Source organism: Cydia strobilella, chromosome 9 (assembly GCF_947568885.1).
Source record: "Cydia strobilella chromosome 9, ilCydStro3.1, whole genome shotgun sequence".
NCBI lineage: Eukaryota > Metazoa > Arthropoda > Insecta > Lepidoptera > Tortricidae > Cydia > Cydia strobilella.
Genome location: NC_086049.1, coordinates 7,187,222 through 7,203,255, shown reverse-complemented (window position 1 = coordinate 7,203,255; position 16,034 = coordinate 7,187,222). Strand labels below are relative to the sequence as shown.

Genomic DNA, 16,034 nt, shown 5'->3' with positions numbered 1-16,034 from the left:
TATTAAATGCCTATGGCATATAGACAGGACATGGGAGCACATTACGACATTTAAAGAGTTCAGTTTTTCCATTTTTGCTGTGGAACCCTAAATTCCTAAATAATTTGGCTGCCAAGACTACACTCGCTACGTTTATTATGTTAAATGTACATATTGAAAATATTATAATTAGTTAGGTACTGTTTGACATTAAGTTTACTTTTGAGTGAGTTTTCAAAAGTCTCAGACCGTGACTCGCCGTCTCAACCGGGGGTCGGCAACACTTTTAAGAAAAAGTGCCAGTCGCAGTAAATCACCGTTTCTGGAATAGCAAAGACCATAAAATTTTACCTGTCTTATTAGTTCTTTGTGCAACAAGAGAGGAAAGTTGGTTTTTCTTGCGAGTGTTTATTTTGAGTCCCGAGAAAGCGAAAGATTCTAAGGTAGAATCTTGAGCGTAGCGAGGGACTCAAAAACACGAGATGTAAAATAACTTTGCTCTCGTGTTGCACACATAATTTTTCACCTCAGTAGTGAGAACATATTAAAGGTTAAAATGTATTTCGAATATCACAGAATAAACAGAAAAAAAGTATTATAATATGTACGATACGATAAGATACGATACGATACGATACCGGTCCGGTCCGGTCTCGTATCGTATCGTACCGTACCGTACCGGACCGGACCGGACCGGACCGTACCGTACCGTACCGTAGTATGAAGTTCATGGCCTTCACTAAATTAAAAAGCTACATTGTTTCACTCCAGGGAGTGACGAAAGTAGGCTTGTTCGAGCTGCTGAGGTGAAATAGTTATTTGTTATACAAGGGTGCAAAGTTGTATTTTACCCGCGAGTGTGGAATTGATACACGAGCAAGCGAAATGATTCTATAGTTGAACCACGAGCGTAGCGAGTGGTTCTAAAATAGAATCCTGAGCGTAGCGAGTGTTTCAACACACGAGAAGTAAAATACATTTGCACCCGTGTGTAACACAAAACTGTTCCCCTCACTATAGCGAGGAAAGTGCAACATCCACAGGCGTTAGATCATCTTCGTCACTGGAATCGCTTTTTTTTTACGATAATACGATATTATAACAGAAAACTCCGGAAGTTGTGCATTTTTACGTGTCGGAGCCGGTGAGAAAAATTTTGTTGACAATGCTGACATTTCTGACCATGCGTTTTGAAATTGCATCGACTCAACTTGTGCGTTCAGAATTACATTCAACATCATTTAAAAAACAAATGTTTCTTATGGAATTTAAGGTTTATGACTTAAAATCATTAAATAAAGCCAAATTTGGTATTTTTTATTAAATTCTCAAACCATTTATTTAATGATAATTAATATCGAACGAACCATTATTATGAGCGTTTTACGTTTTGTTATCTGTCAAAAGCTACTTAAACCACAGAACTAGGATGACATAAGCATAAATTTTAGGACTGTGACTTAAACACGCTCCATCCAAGGTCAAATTACTTTCCCCACTAGTGGATAAAATGCGTTTTTCCCCGCTTGTTTTAAAGGATAAAAGACGGCTTTCCGAGCTAGTGAGGGGAAAAATAGTTTACATGTCAAGTTTGGAGAAACTAGTGAGTCTTTACCTCTCGCCGCATAGTTTGCCGATCTCTATTATTATTATATACGAATGCACAGGCAGCTTAAAATAGCTGATACGTGCATATCAATGTCCTGCACTTGTGTTTAGTCCATTCGTAAAAAGTTTGTCGAGTCTGTTTTTAAAGGAGTTCACTGAAGGCGCACTGATTACGGATTATTTCAAACAAAAACCGCAAATCGATGTACAGTTTAGCCATTTGGCACACGCATACTAGAGGTCAAAACAAAATTTATGACCCGCAGTTCTTAAAAAAATCCCTTAGTGCTGAGTAATTTTTTTTGTATGGATTTTTTTTTCGGAAACCTATCGTGTGTGGTATCATATGAAATGGCTTTTTGAGGCGATTCATAAAATATACCACATCATTACATTTCAGCCATTTGTTTTAATCAAAACAAAAATAATTTTTAAAACATACCAAGTTGGGGCGTCCTCCAGGTACGTGATATCCTCATATCTAACCCCAAGAAAGCAATTTAGAAAATAGTTTCATTAAGTTTTTTTTTTTTTTTTTCAATGTTACAAAGTGACATAGTTCTACTTCGGTACCTATTTTACGAGTCGTATCATTTGTGGTATATTATACAAAAAAAAAACTGCCATATCGTATCTGGAGGAGCTCAAACTTGGTATGTTTTAAAAATAATTTTTGTTTTAATAAAAAAAATGGCTGTAATGATATGGTATATTTTTAGAATCGCCTCAAAAAAACCCTTTTATATGATACCACACACGATAGGTTTTAAAAAAAAACTCAGCACTCCCCTCCTCCTAAGGGAATGTTTTTTAGGAAATGCAGGTCAAAAAAATTGTTTTGACCTCCAGTATGCGTGTGCCAAACGGCTTAACTGTACATCGATTTGCGGTTTTTTTTGCGTACCTACACCTTACTCTACCAGTCTACTCGGCTTGGGGCTTGCGCAGCACGCGGCCCTGCCCGGCCGGCTCCACCAGCACGGTGGCCGGGCGCTGCACCCACGGCTCCCCGTCCACTTGCATCGCGCAACATCCCTCCAGCACCTTACTCTACCAACTACCAGTCTACTCGGCTTGGGGCTTGCGCAGCACGCGGCCCTGCCCGGCCGGCTCCACCAGCACGGTGGCCGGGCGCTGCACCCACGGCTCCCCGTCCACTTGCATCGCGCAACATCCCTCCAGCACCTTACTCTACCAACTACCAGTCTACTCGGCTTGGGGCTTGCGCAGCACGCGGCCCTGCCCGGCCGGCTCCACCAGCACGGTGGCCGGGCGCTGCACCCACGGCTCCCCGTCCACTTGCATCGCGCAACATCCCTCCAGCACCTTACTCTACCAACTACCAGTCTACTCGGCTTGGGGCTTGCGCAGCACGCGGCCCTGCCCGGCCGGCTCCACCAGCACGGTGGCCGGGCGCTGCACCCACGGCTCCCCGTCCACTTGCATCGCGCAACATCCCTCCAGCTCGATCTGCAACAACTCCTCATTATATTGCCATTATTGTAGTGCCTAATATCTCAAATTATTATGCTAATTTTGATATCAACCGTGAAGTTTTATTGTACAAACGGTAACCATACAATATTTTTGTATAATCTATGAATACACAATCTCACAAGTTTACGTTCATGTTTGCTTATATTTAAAATTTTCATAATTTTCTCGTAAGTATAAAATTATTTTTTCTTTGTCATAGTTATAAAAATGTCAAAAATATGTCGTATTTACACTAAATTATCATTTATATACCATTAAACTATTGAAAATAAAAAAATAAAACACTAAGAAAAATGTTGTTTTTTTACTGACTTGACTGGACTATAAAAAAAACGGGCACCTACCAAGATAAGCTGTTTACTATTTTCTACTGTTTTTAAGTAGGAGAATAATATTCTAAAGGTTAGAAAGCGGGATCGGTAATGGTTTTCTTATAATAAGATACCTATTTTTCAGTTTCATCCAAAAAAAAAAACAATTTTATTTTTTTCTGCTTTAATAAAGCGTTATTTTGGAAAAAAACATATAACATTTTTTATTCCTTACATCATTTTCAACCGAAAAGCATGTTTTAAAATAGGGTTTTAAAAAAATAATGCGAATGTCCATTTTTTTGGCATTTCGATCCACTGTGCGGTGGCGCTAGTTAGGCTCTGGGACATGAGTATAACATGAACCATATAAGGCAACAAATAACCCGACCAAATTACGTAGGTTGTTTTTGGTAGTATTTCGGTGTATGGTGGCGCCGCCTAATTACAGTTTTTTGATGGACATTTTTCATATATAGAGATTTGGCTCCTTTATATAGTCTCCATGGCTATGGGGTTGGCCGGTCGAAATAATTAGCAGGGGGCGCCAGCATAGCTTGCCCTGTCAATCCCTAGAATTGTGTAAAATTTTAGTTTTTTTTAATGCCCTGGATGCCAGCCCTTTAAGCCAAATCTCATAGAAAAAGGGGCAAGCTATGATGGCGCCATCTCTGCAAACCTTTGACAGTTGCCAACCCCATTGCATAAATTCGGAGATGCCAAACAAATAGGTACAGGTCTGCCATCTTGTGGCCTAAATCGAAAACTATCTTGACATTTACAGTCCAAGCACGCTCCCTATAAGATTGAGTAGTAGGTGCTTACGGTGATATCTTTTGGCATAGTTACCTACTTATTTACAAGAAATTGTCTAATGTCTTCTTACCTTTATTTGCGAAGCTTGTGCAAAGCGATAGGGCTCCGCTAACCCGCACTGCAGCCTCGCTATGTGGAATGACGACGATATGCCAACAACCTGTCAAAATACATGATTACATTTTATTTTCAGTTTGAACTCCAATTTGCAAATAAATAAATAAAACTGCTATTCGGTAGGTAAAGTTTTTTGAAGATAGGCAAATTATATTTTTATCCGATAGTATTCGTCATAACGATCACGGAAATGCAGCTTTTATTTATTTATTTCGCGTTATTTATTAAAAAAAATTTTTAAGTGACCAAGATGACGTTTGTGAAATTTAATAGCAGATCAGGCTGATCAGGCACTAATGCCTGTGCACGTGATTTAATTGATGAGAAACGAAAAACGAAACGATGTCAACTGCCAGTGTCATTGCCGAAAAATAACAGACATACCGGCCCAACCCTTTCTGTTACCTTGCGATTTAGTGTTATCATATGGTTATCATTGAGATTTTTGACGACCTCAGCACGACCCAAGGACTTCTGATTCCCCACGACATCTGCGAGTATTTGGACAAAGATTGAATCTACCATTGACAACTTATTGGCACTGCTTATTGGACAACGTTTTCTTCCCTTACGACGACCCGACCCCTGCGCTGACCCTTGGACTTAGTTTTGCAAGAAGGATGAACGAGTTTATGCGAGCAGATTCTACAAACTTGCCCCACATGGACCTAGTTATGATTTTATAGTTATTTGTTATACAAGGGTGCAAAGTTGTATTTTAACACACGAGAAGTAAAATACATTTGCACCCGTGTATAACACAAAACTTTTCCCCTCACTATAGCGAGGAAAGTGCAACATCCACAGGCGTTAGATCATCTTCATCACGGGAATCACTCATTTGTTTACGATAATACGATATTATAACAGAAAACTCGGGAAGTTGTGTATTTTTACGTGTCGGAGTCGGTGAAAATTTTTTTGTTGACAATGTTGACATTTCTGACGATGCGTTTTGAAATTGCATCGACTCAACTTGTGCGTTCAGAATTACATTCAATATCATTTAAAAAAACAAATGTTTCTTATGGAATTTAAGGTTTATGACTTAAAATCATTAAATAAAACTAAATTTGGTAATTTTTATTAAATTCTCGAACCATTTATTTAATGATAATTAATATCGAACGAACCATTATTATGACGTTTTACGTTTTGTTATCTGTCAAAAGCTACTTAAACACGCTCCATCCAAGGTCAAATTACTTTCCCCACTAGTGGATAAAATGCGTTTTTCCCCGCTTGTTTTAAAGGATAAAAGACGGCTTTCCGTGCTAGTGAGGGGAAAAATTATTATCATAACAGTGATAAGCACAATGCCGCCGAAATTAGAGGAGCAAAGGCCCTCTTAAACATTTTCGTGAAATACATACATTAAAGTTTAAACATTTTGTTATTAACATTTTTCGGCAATGACAGCTAAGTGACACTGACAGTTGACATCGTTTTTTTCTCTATCTCATCAATTAAATCACGTGCACAGGCATTAGTGCCTGATCTGCTATTAAATTTCACAAACGTCATCTCGGTCACTTAAAAAAATATATTTAATAAATAATACGAAATAAAAATAAAAGAGCTGCATTTCCGTGATCGTTATGACGAATACTATCGGATAAAAATATAATTTACCTATCTTCAAAAAACTTTACCTACCCAATTGTGTATAATCTTAAAACTTACCTCAATTTTTCCATCGCTAATACTTTGTTCTTCTACATCTCCTTCATTCCCCATATCTGCAAACATTATAAAATATTACATTCAGAAGCAGAATACAAAATAAAAACAGCTTAATACGTTTATGTATTAGGTACGTTGACTCGGTTGACTATGTACGCATAAGCAATTCACAATACCCGGCGATAAATATTGCAAATAGTTTTTTGGAAAGTGACTCTACTATGATAGACGATGACTGGCGTTCACGATAGTGTAGAGGGAATACTCGGCAGTTCCCGCCAGTCATTGTCTGCGACCCGTGAGTTGTCGGCTTTTTGGGTACGTATCAAAGGGAATCGCCGGGTGGTTGCGTTGTACAGGCGATCATGTAGATGCTTGCACGATGGTCTTGCCGATGATAGACGATGATACTATCAACGATCGTCGCCGATAGTGTAGAGGAGGCATTAAAGTTTGTAAACTTTAACACATTTTGTGTCGATGACATGTATGTCAGCGATTTGACGTAAAATCAATAAAGTGTTTTATTTTTTGATTTGAAGCAACACTAAATAGGGTAATTGGTAGGTGGTCGCCACTGTTTGGAAATCGTCGTAAACAGCCAATGGAGTTGGCCGGTCGAAGTACTTAGCAAATGGCGCCAGCATAGCTTGCCCTGTAAATAAGAATTGTGTCAATTTTTTAAGCCAAATCTCATAGAAAAAGGGGCAAGCTATGATGGCGCCATCTATGCAAACCTTCGACAGTTGCCAACGCCATTGTGTCTTCCTAAATAAATATTTATCGCTATGTAACGGGTATCCATTTGGATTGAAATGGGTATATTCCTATTTTGACAAGTTTTTGTGTATTCATAGTTCTCGAAAGAGTTTTCTAAAGTAATAGCAAAGATAGATATAACTCCGTAATAGATGGATACAGTCTAAGGAAAAAACGTGCCTCGAAAATCAAGAAAATTTGATTCTCGTTTAGAGGGCGCTACTAGTTTTGGTTTACTGTCGTATAGATGGCGTTGACGGTTTCGTTTGATATTTAACAATTTTAACGCATATCAGTGAAAGAACATGGGTCAAAATCATAAAAATAATTAATGCAAATAAAAAAATAATTTATCTATATTTAAATACATTTTATCGTATTTTTATAAATCTTCATTTTTAGTTTTAAAATGTGTCGACAGATGGCAGTGAATTTACTGGGGTTACAAAATTTACTATGACAGTACCGCTCTAGTATAAGTTACTCTATGGTAATAGTTAAGCTAATGCTGATAATGTTAGGTTAGTCTCACTCCAGAGCTGCACGCCGGCGCCCCAGGAGGGGATGTTGAGCGCCACGAGCGCCTGTATGGGCGGGAGAGCGAGCGGCTCGCGCGCGTCCAGGCTCACGCGCAGGCGCTGCTCCAGCCCGTCGCATCGGCTGTCCAGGGCGCGCCCGGCGCCCATTAACACGTAGGCCATCTGTACAAAACGCCATTACATAACAAATAAATAAATAAATATTATAGGATACATATGCGTGGCATCCTCGTATCGTGCCTACAGGTATTCGTACATAACCAAATGGCTGTCTCGTTTTACGAACACTACCACATCACATGGCGGCCCTGCCATAAGCAGTCGGCAGCAGAAGTTTCTACGTGGAAGACACGATCAAAATGATTTGTACGAGCTAATCTTTGAAGATAAAGGAGTTTCTTGAAGATAAAGGAGGAAACATGTTCACAGGTATCGTGTGAAATACTCACGTAGTTGAGCATCCGGCTGCCGTATCTGTAGAGGAACTGCGAGCGCGCGCGGTGGAAGTCCAGCGCGACCTGCGCGTCCACACCGATGCTCGCGTAGTTGTATGCGTACATGATGCGCTCGCGGCCTCGGCTGCGTAAGCGTCCGCGTGTGGGTTTTATTGTGATCTTCCACCTGCGTAGGAAAAACATCTTGTTTGGCTTTCCTTTATTTTTAACGGCGTACGTTACATAAATACTCCAATCGTCAACAGTTTAAGAGCTATATCACATTTGTAACTACAGGTCGAGATATCTGCAAATACAAATATGTAGGCCAATGAAAAGATATCTACACCGCTTTTTTTTTCGGTAGTGGCCAATGTTAAATTTGCAGGGGGTCCAAGACTAGTCGTAATTTTGAATGTTTTGAACAATTAAATTTTTTTTATTAAATAATCAATTTTTATGTTTTTAAATAAAAATTATAATTAGAATTTGGGATAAAGAATTAAATTTTACGTTTTAAAAATTAAATCATCAAGATGTCGTCCGTAGCGGTTGCGGCACTCTTCCAGTCTTGCTTGTAAATTTTGAAAGCGAGGTGATTGCTTGGCCTCCCAGGAGCCCTGACTTAACTTCGGCAGACTTCTTTTTGTGGGGTTACTTGAAGAGTAGTGTACTCCAATAATCCGACAACCACAGCAGAATTAAAGGAGAATATTCGTCAAGAAATCCAATCAATATCTCCGCAACTTTTAACGAAAGTCTTTCAAAATTTACAAGCAAGACTGGAAGAGTGCTGCAACCGCTACGGACGACATCTTGATGACTTAATTTTTAAAACGTAAAATTTATTTCTTTATCCCAAATTCTAATTATAATTTTTATTTAAAAACATAAAATTGAATATTTATGAATTTTTTTTAAATGCATTTATCACTGGCCCAACCTGTATGTAGGTGGTTCATAAATTGATGGTTCCAGTTGCAAATTTCACCTAGCAAGATGGGTTTTCGGCATTGTCACAGTAACTTTGCTAATATGATACCTAATATAATTATTCCAAATGTTACCTGTCTAGGAGCTGTTCTTCAGCGTGTTGTACGTCGTTGATGATGGCCTGCGCGTCTAAATGCGAGGCGAGACCGGCCCCCCAACCCAGCACCCGGGAGAGGTCGTTGCCGGTGCCCATTGGCAATATGGCCACTGATGCCTGAAAGAAAATTAATATAAAAACTTACACATTGGAGAAGGAACAATATAAACTTTATAGAATCACGAAAATACGCGAGCCGCGAGCCAGAGCAATCCGGCAACCACCGCACCAATGCCGTCTGGACCAATACCATCTTCCCTTCTATTGTGGCACACCCAGTCGTGGTGGCAACGGCTCAAGAGTGTTCGCGACCGTTGACGCTCCCGTTCGGAATAAAATTAGAGTTTGGAAGTTTCATATTCCTTTGGCTCTAGCAAGATGTGTCCCGAGTACATATACACAAGGTTCGAGCGAACGGCGGCCTTTGCCTCTTCCGCACCTAGTTCTCCAGCGCCATCTCAGCCATGTCTGATTTTCTACTAGTTCCTCTACATTGATATTCCTTACCTTGACATGTGGCGCCGCATGCAGCACGTTGAGCGCCCAGGCAACGGTGCCGTCGCCGCCGGCTACGAGAACTCGCGCTCGTGGCGGCATCCACCGCACCACGCTCTCCGGCGCTGTCTCGGCCATGTCCACCACCTGATTAGGTACATTTATTATTAACTAGATGATGATGATGATTGATAAAAACTATACCATATATCTTTTCTTGGGGCCCAAACTATCTCCAATTCAAATATTGTCCAAGCCAGTTCAGCGGTTTAAGCGTGAAGGGGTAACAAACAGGCAGACAGACACACTTTCGCATTTATAATGTTTGTATGGATTTGGCTAGATCAGAGGTCAGCAAACTTTTATAGTTTTTGATATATCCTCAACACCCTATTTAGACGAAACACCCTGTAAAACTCGGAATAGTATCTACACTTTATTAACAATGCCATTACTATACTATGTAACTCAATAGCAGGCATTGGCGATCAAGATGTGAAGGGCCACAGCTGCATCCTAAAACCAAGTGTCACAAGAGTGCATGTGCACAATGTAGGTACCAGCATCGTCGACACTCGAAACCTTATTAGACTTAAAGCTGTACTTAGTGTACTTTAATGATAGTATATTAGAGTTAATAGTATAGCCTAATTGAGTCATACTATAGGTGTAACAAATACTGTACGTATAATAAACTGTTCATACATGCCAGGCAAAATGAAACTTATATGCCATAAAGAAAGACTGACATGTGGAAGCTAAACTAAGTTCATTTGGTCTGTTTTAGGCCGCTCGCCCACGGCGACTTTTTGTAGCGATGCTGTCGCACGTTTACGAAACGCGCGACAGCATCGTTACTAACGCGTGTTAGTCGCATTTGCAACGCGCTACAGAAGCGATGCCAACGCGCTACAGCATCGCTTCTAACGCGCGTTAGTCGCGCAACGCGCTACAGAAGCGATGCCAATACGCTACTAACGCGCTACAGCATCGCGACTATATCGAAGCAAACGCGCGACCGTGTTTGCATCGATACAGTTACTGAATCGCGTTTGCATCGCGACAGAAGCGCGACGGTATCGCGTTAGCATCGAGCCAAAAGCACGACGGTATCGCGTTTGCATCGCGACGGTATCGCATTTGCATCGCGACAGAAGCGCGACTGAATCGTGTTATGTTGGCGAGGGCACACAGCTAGCGACCGCATCGCGACTGTATCCATGCGAACGCGCGACAGCATCGCTACAAAAAGTCGCCGTGGGCGAGCGGCCTAATACCTGCCTATCAGTTCACCTAATTGACTAGATAATTTGCTTTTTTTTTATCTACAATACACAAATGCTTTCATGCATCTTAATTTGAAATCAAAATACTGTTCAATTACAGGCCCTCGATGTTGTGAAATGACTTTGACACATTGACTTATATATTTACTTCGTAAAGACGGGCCTTACGGGCACTAAGAATGGTGCCAGTACCCGCTGTACTGGCACCATTCTTATTGCCACGCACAAGAATCCGAGCTAATTGTGCAGTTTATCGCCACAACGCGATTGGTTGATGAGTTCTCAACACGCGATTGGTCGCGAATTCGAGCCAATTGTGCAGTCTAACGCAACTATTAGACTGCACAATTGGCTCGAATTCGTGACTTTCGTGAGTGACACCACTGAACTAGCACCATTTTTAGTGCCCGTAAGGCCATCTTTATAATATAACCAAAGATAGATATAACTCCGTAATAGATGGATACAGACTAAGTAAAAAACGTGCCTCGAAAATCAAGGAAAATTGATTCTCGATCAGATGGCGCCACTACCTTTGGCCTACTCTCGGATAGATGGCGTTGACGGTTTCGTTTGTTATTTAACAATTTTAACGCATATTAGGTATCAGTGAAAGAACATGGGTCAAAATCATATAAAAATAATTGATGCAAATAAAAAACATCATTTATCCATATATAAATACATTTTATCGTATTTTTATACATCTTCATTTTTAGTTTTAATCGTGTGTCTATAGATGACAGCGAATTTACTGGGGCTACAAAATTTACTATGACAGTACCGCTCTATTCTATTATATCCTCTTTGATATAAGTCAATACTTTGACACTATTTATTTTATTGTTTTGATGTAGGTAAATTTAATAACATATTACCTGAATGGGATTCAATAGCCCTCTAAAAAGTGATAGCACTTCATCACTTCTATTGCTTCCGGATTTACGATTAGCTGTAATTACAATTGAGTGTCCGTTTTAATCACACTATTAAAAATATGTATTACATTGAACATAATTGTGTGGTCAATAATCTGCCTGAAATAAAGGTATAGTAATAGTAAAACAGTTTTAAAGAAAGTAACAAGCTCTTTAAAAATAGTATTAAATGCATAGAAATTGAACAAGTTTGGGAACAAATCAAATTATTTTATTAAATATTTTGTTTTTTTTTTTTTTTAAGTAGTCACACTACTATATATAAATTAAAAACTGTAATAGATGTCATATATTAAAGAAAAAATAGAATTTGTTTTATTTGCATAGAAAAACAAAATAAATGTTCATATTTCAGGTCAGCATAATATATATAATTTAGCACCTAAGTTAAAATATGAAAAATATTTTAGGGAGGGGGCAATTCAGTCAAGTAGGATACATAACTAGATAATGAAAAGTAAGTACAGTCAGCAGCAGAAGTTGCTAAGCGGGCCAGGTGTTTGAACACATTTTGAAATGATGTTGACACGACTTTATTGTTAAGAGAATAAAAGTGTGTCAAGGTAATTTTGAACACCTCGCCTGCTTTGCAACTTCTGCTGCTGACTGTACACACATTGACATGCGATCTCACTGTACACAGTTTTGACAATAAATGAAATCTTATCTTATCTTAAGTACCAAAAATGAAGAGTGGTTCCCAATCTGGATATGTAGGCGGCTTTATGCCAGTTACAACTCCATTCTCAACTTGCACACAAGCTGGTGGAATCATTATGTTACGATACTTCTGGAAATCACATTGCTAGAACAAATAAGATTATGTTAATTTGTATCTATCAATAATATACTGCAAATCCACATAGAAACCTTGCTCAAGCAATACCTAAATCTTAAGCGAGGTTTAGACTAGCAAGAACTTGCATGCAATTTACGTTACATTGCGGTATCTGATCAAACTTTTGAATGCAGTTTACCTTAGTAGTCGGCAATGTAACGTAAATTGCATGCCAGTTCTTGCTAGTCTAAACCTCGCTTTAATCAAGCTTACACACACCATGACTGAGTATTTATCAATAGACATGCCTGTATGTAAACATACTCATCGATCATGTCTATTTTACAGTACATATGGTGTTACTTTACCGCACTAGTGCAATAATTAGCACATAACGTAACTATGTCGAAAATTTAAAGGGCCATATGTAAAACGTGTACAATACATGTGCGAATAGGTAATTCGCAACTCGTGTCAATTTAAAACACTCGCTTTGGTCGTGTTTTAATTTATCGCCACTCGTTGCGGATTTTCTATTTTTCGCACTTGTATCGTAATGTTCTATATTCATACATTGCAAAAAATCAATCAAACCTCGGAGTCATTGAAAGCACTATCATGGCATAGCTTCGTCCTCTGGCACCAGCAGCAATAATATTTGCGGATAGTGTCATCATTGTTGTCGGAATGTTCTGCTCTACTATTACCAACTGCAAAAACGTTCATGTTATATAAAGGTCAATGAAATGTGAACTTTTGTCATAATTTATGTTTTATGTTGTGATTATTATTTACCACAACAATAGCAAACTAAACACAAGCTTATGCATGCTCTAAAACTATTTTGAATTATTTAAGTAGGATTACTTACTGTGAACCCAATGATGGTGGAACTGTTTGTCAACTGGCCAAGTAAATTGTTTACACCTAAACTTTTTATCAACAACGCGGCGACACCTCTTGCACGCGCTCACACCGCAGCACTCGCAGAAAAGCCCTACTAGAGGCAGCATCAACTTACCACATACTGTACACTACAACATCGAAACAAAAAGTCAAGTAACACTTGAAACTTCAACAAAAAACATGTAGAAAATATTGTTTGAAATAGATGTCTCTTACATAAATGTTATAAGGAATGGACTTGTTACATTGTATGCTTCTCCACGTATGACCTCGAGACCTATATTTGGTTTGTAAGTAATTATTATCACCAAAAAGTGCGTGAAGTATTCGGTAAACCAAATAACTCAAGAATAAACCACCAATTAAAAAATAATGATTGAATATAACGTCATTTAAAATGTGTAACGTTTCCATAACAACGTTTTTTAACTTTTACACGAACATAAATAAGATTTATAATTAAATTTTGGGAAAGCCCGAAAAAAAATCAATCAATCACAAAAGTAACGACAAAACGACATGAAAATATTATATCTTGTCGCTGCGCGTTTAGCTAGTTTTTTTAACAAAATCCAAGTTATTAGAATATAAACCTTATGTCCTTGTGTTATACGACAGTGTTCAATGATTCATATGTCATAAGTATAAAAATTATAACGTTACTAGATGCTAGTGCTACTGAACGTATTTCAATTTGACAGCTGCAACACTGTTCCAAATATGGTTTTAAACTTCCGTCCTTGATAGTTTTGGATGATTTTTGGGTGGCGCGTAGTTTGAAAGTTGAACGTGTTGTCAATTTTCTAACAAAAACGATTAAAATAAACTGAATCAAACCAAAATAATTGATAGCTACTATGATATTGATGAAAGTTAACTAAAGCGTGACTATATAGATGTTTCACGTCTTATATTTGAGCATTATCAAATTCTAGGTGGTAGTCAAATAAGATCATCAATTCAAGAGGTAAGGGGTTCATTATTAGTCTTATATTTGCTGTTTTACATGAAGCATCTCCAATGAGATTCAAACATATTAAAAATGGCCATGTCATTATGTTTTTTATTGCATATATTATTTAATTTACAACCCGGGTATTGCATTGACTGCAGGTGTTACTTCTGTTTACGGTACTAGAAATGGATTGAAACATGTTGAATGATAATCGATTTAAAATATGTGAGTAATCCGTTTTGAACACATGGGAATTCAAGAAGTATGTAACATTTTTTTCACTTCCACTAGTATAAGAATTTGTAATTCCCAAATGCAATTAATAATTGTATTTCATCAATTTTGTGGATAGGTAAAAGTCCAGAAAAAAAACATGTTTCTTAAAAAAAATGTTTTATTCCACAAGAGATATTAAAGTATGTCTGAGCTTAATTGAACAAAGGTCAAGTGGGGTTTTCTTTTCCTTATTCATAATATCTAAAGCAGCTCCTGCCTTAACCAACATTATTGCAGCTGATTCTCTGTCTTCTTCACATGCTAAATGTCTGAAAAAAAAAAAATGGTTACACAAAAATAAATAATGCCTAATCTTACTTAGATTAGGCATTATTCATTTTTACTAACTTCCAAAAAGCAAGTTCCTCAGTTTGACAATATTGTTTTGATTAAATTACTTACAAAGGCGTACAGCCTGTAGAATCTTCCAGATTTACTTTTATTTCTGGTTGACTTAACAGCAGCTCAACTATGTTGTTCCTGCCCAGAGATGCTGCTCTATGAAGGGGTGTAACATGCAACACATCTGCCTCATTTACATTGGCTCCCGCCTCTAACAGCAACTTTGCTATCTAGAAAAATTATGCTTTAATTATTAGCACTTAGCTATTTAAGTTATAGATGAACAGTAAGTAATAGCTCAAGATTTTATCAATTTCTATGCTCTATGAAAAAAAAATCCTTGTGTCCATTGTTGTTTCTATTCTAAAGCTACTTATGATCATATACTTACATCTTTATGGCCCTTAGAACAAGCATAGTGTAATGAAGTCTGACCCCGGCCTGTCTTATGATTGACATCGGCTTTTTTACCAATAAGTAGCTGAACAACCTCAAACTTTCCCGCTGACGCCGCTAGTATCAGAGGAGTAGAGCTAGTGTCATCCCATGGATCAATAGGACTTCCTGAGCGTATAATAAAATCAACCAAATTCTCATTTCCACCCAGAGCTGCCCAATGAATGATGAGGCGATTATTCTGTAAAACAAATTATCAGCCATTTCATTTAGTCAAGCCAAAATCTGTATTTAACGTAACTTATTTGAGTTATTTCATAATTACCGAATCCGTAGTTGTTATTAAGGTTGCATCTTGATCAATTTTAACTTTAACTTGATTGAAATCACCTTTGTAAGCGGTTTCGTATACTGATCCAATCGACATTGTATGAATATTAGTATTACCCAAGTATTTTGTACAAACAACAACAAGTTTTGTACAGTTGTTTTGAGTAATACTTACTTAACTACTTATTCGCAAAGAAAATATATTACCAGCTTATTCGTAACACTAACATCAATCCATTCAATCCAATGGTTAGTTTTGGTTAGTTTCATTTTTGATAGTCATGCGTTGTCATAATTGTCAAAATTAAACCAAACTGTTTAAGTTATTCATTTAGAAGCTGAAAATTACGTCTAGAATTTGCTACACTTGGCTGAAGACCGTGTTTCGTGCCTCAAAATTATAAAAAAAAAATGTTGACGGTCAACTGACAACAGCAGTTTGACAGCAGTCAACAGTTCGACAGTTTCACTAAGCATAAATTTTAGGTCTGTGGACAGT

At 38.1% G+C, this 16,034-nt stretch overlaps 2 protein-coding genes and 1 long non-coding RNA gene across 4 annotated transcripts; all 3 read right to left on the bottom strand.

The window, feature by feature from the left end:
• Window positions 1–118: 118 nt before the first annotated feature.
• LOC134744156 (uncharacterized) lies at window positions 119–2,776 on the bottom strand. Its single transcript, XR_010128066.1, has 2 exons — window positions 2,492–2,776; window positions 119–301 (listed from the first exon to the last, which is right to left on the bottom strand). It is a non-coding gene; the product is annotated as an uncharacterized LOC134744156 (long non-coding RNA).
• A 16-nt stretch (window positions 2,777–2,792) lies between these two features.
• LOC134744153 (diacylglycerol kinase epsilon) lies at window positions 2,793–13,739 on the bottom strand. The gene is made up of 12 exons (XM_063677857.1): window positions 13,453–13,739; window positions 13,202–13,364; window positions 12,925–13,040; window positions 12,234–12,357; window positions 11,493–11,566; window positions 9,341–9,475; window positions 8,811–8,950; window positions 7,759–7,930; window positions 7,303–7,471; window positions 6,012–6,067; window positions 4,282–4,371; window positions 2,793–3,057 (listed from the first exon to the last, which is right to left on the bottom strand). Exons 1-12 carry the CDS (start codon window positions 13,648–13,650, stop codon window positions 2,935–2,937), a joined length of 1,560 nt encoding a protein of 519 aa, XP_063533927.1. The 5' UTR covers window positions 13,651–13,739; the 3' UTR covers window positions 2,793–2,934.
• Window positions 13,740–14,576: 837 nt separating this feature from the next.
• Window positions 14,577–15,831, bottom strand: LOC134743885 (26S proteasome non-ATPase regulatory subunit 10-like). 2 transcript variants are annotated; one of them, XM_063677516.1, is made up of 4 exons: window positions 15,743–15,831; window positions 15,201–15,446; window positions 14,870–15,039; window positions 14,577–14,736 (listed from the first exon to the last, which is right to left on the bottom strand). In XM_063677516.1, exons 1-4 carry the CDS (start codon window positions 15,803–15,805, stop codon window positions 14,586–14,588), a joined length of 630 nt encoding a protein of 209 aa, XP_063533586.1. In that variant the 5' UTR covers window positions 15,806–15,831; the 3' UTR covers window positions 14,577–14,585. The 2 variants fall into 2 exon arrangements, with proteins under 2 accessions (XP_063533586.1, XP_063533585.1); XM_063677515.1 differs by lacking the exon at window positions 15,743–15,831 and adding an exon at window positions 15,531–15,732.
• Window positions 15,832–16,034: the final 203 nt, after the last annotated feature.

What these genes read in the sequence shown, in the direction of transcription:
- LOC134744153 (XM_063677857.1), bottom strand. Translation starts at nt 13,650, where the DNA reads ATGGAAACGTTACACATTTTAAATGACGTTATATTCAATCATTATTTT. An exon ending in GAAGAACAGCTCCTAGACAG is followed by an intron (nt 7,931 to 8,810) that starts GTAACATTTGGA and finishes TTTCCTACGCAG; the next exon opens with GTGGAAGATCACAATAAAAC. An exon ending in GCAGCCGGATGCTCAACTAC is followed by an intron (nt 7,472 to 7,758) that starts GTGAGTATTTCA and finishes CGTTTTGTACAG; the next exon opens with ATGGCCTACGTGTTAATGGG.
- LOC134743885 (XM_063677515.1), bottom strand. Translation starts at nt 15,632, where the DNA reads ATGTCGATTGGATCAGTATACGAAACCGCTTACAAAGGTGATTTCAAT. An exon ending in TAATAACAACTACGGATTCG is followed by an intron (nt 15,447 to 15,530) that starts GTAATTATGAAA and finishes TTTGTTTTACAG; the next exon opens with AATAATCGCCTCATCATTCA. An exon ending in GTTCTAAGGGCCATAAAGAT is followed by an intron (nt 15,040 to 15,200) that starts GTAAGTATATGA and finishes TAATTTTTCTAG; the next exon opens with ATAGCAAAGTTGCTGTTAGA.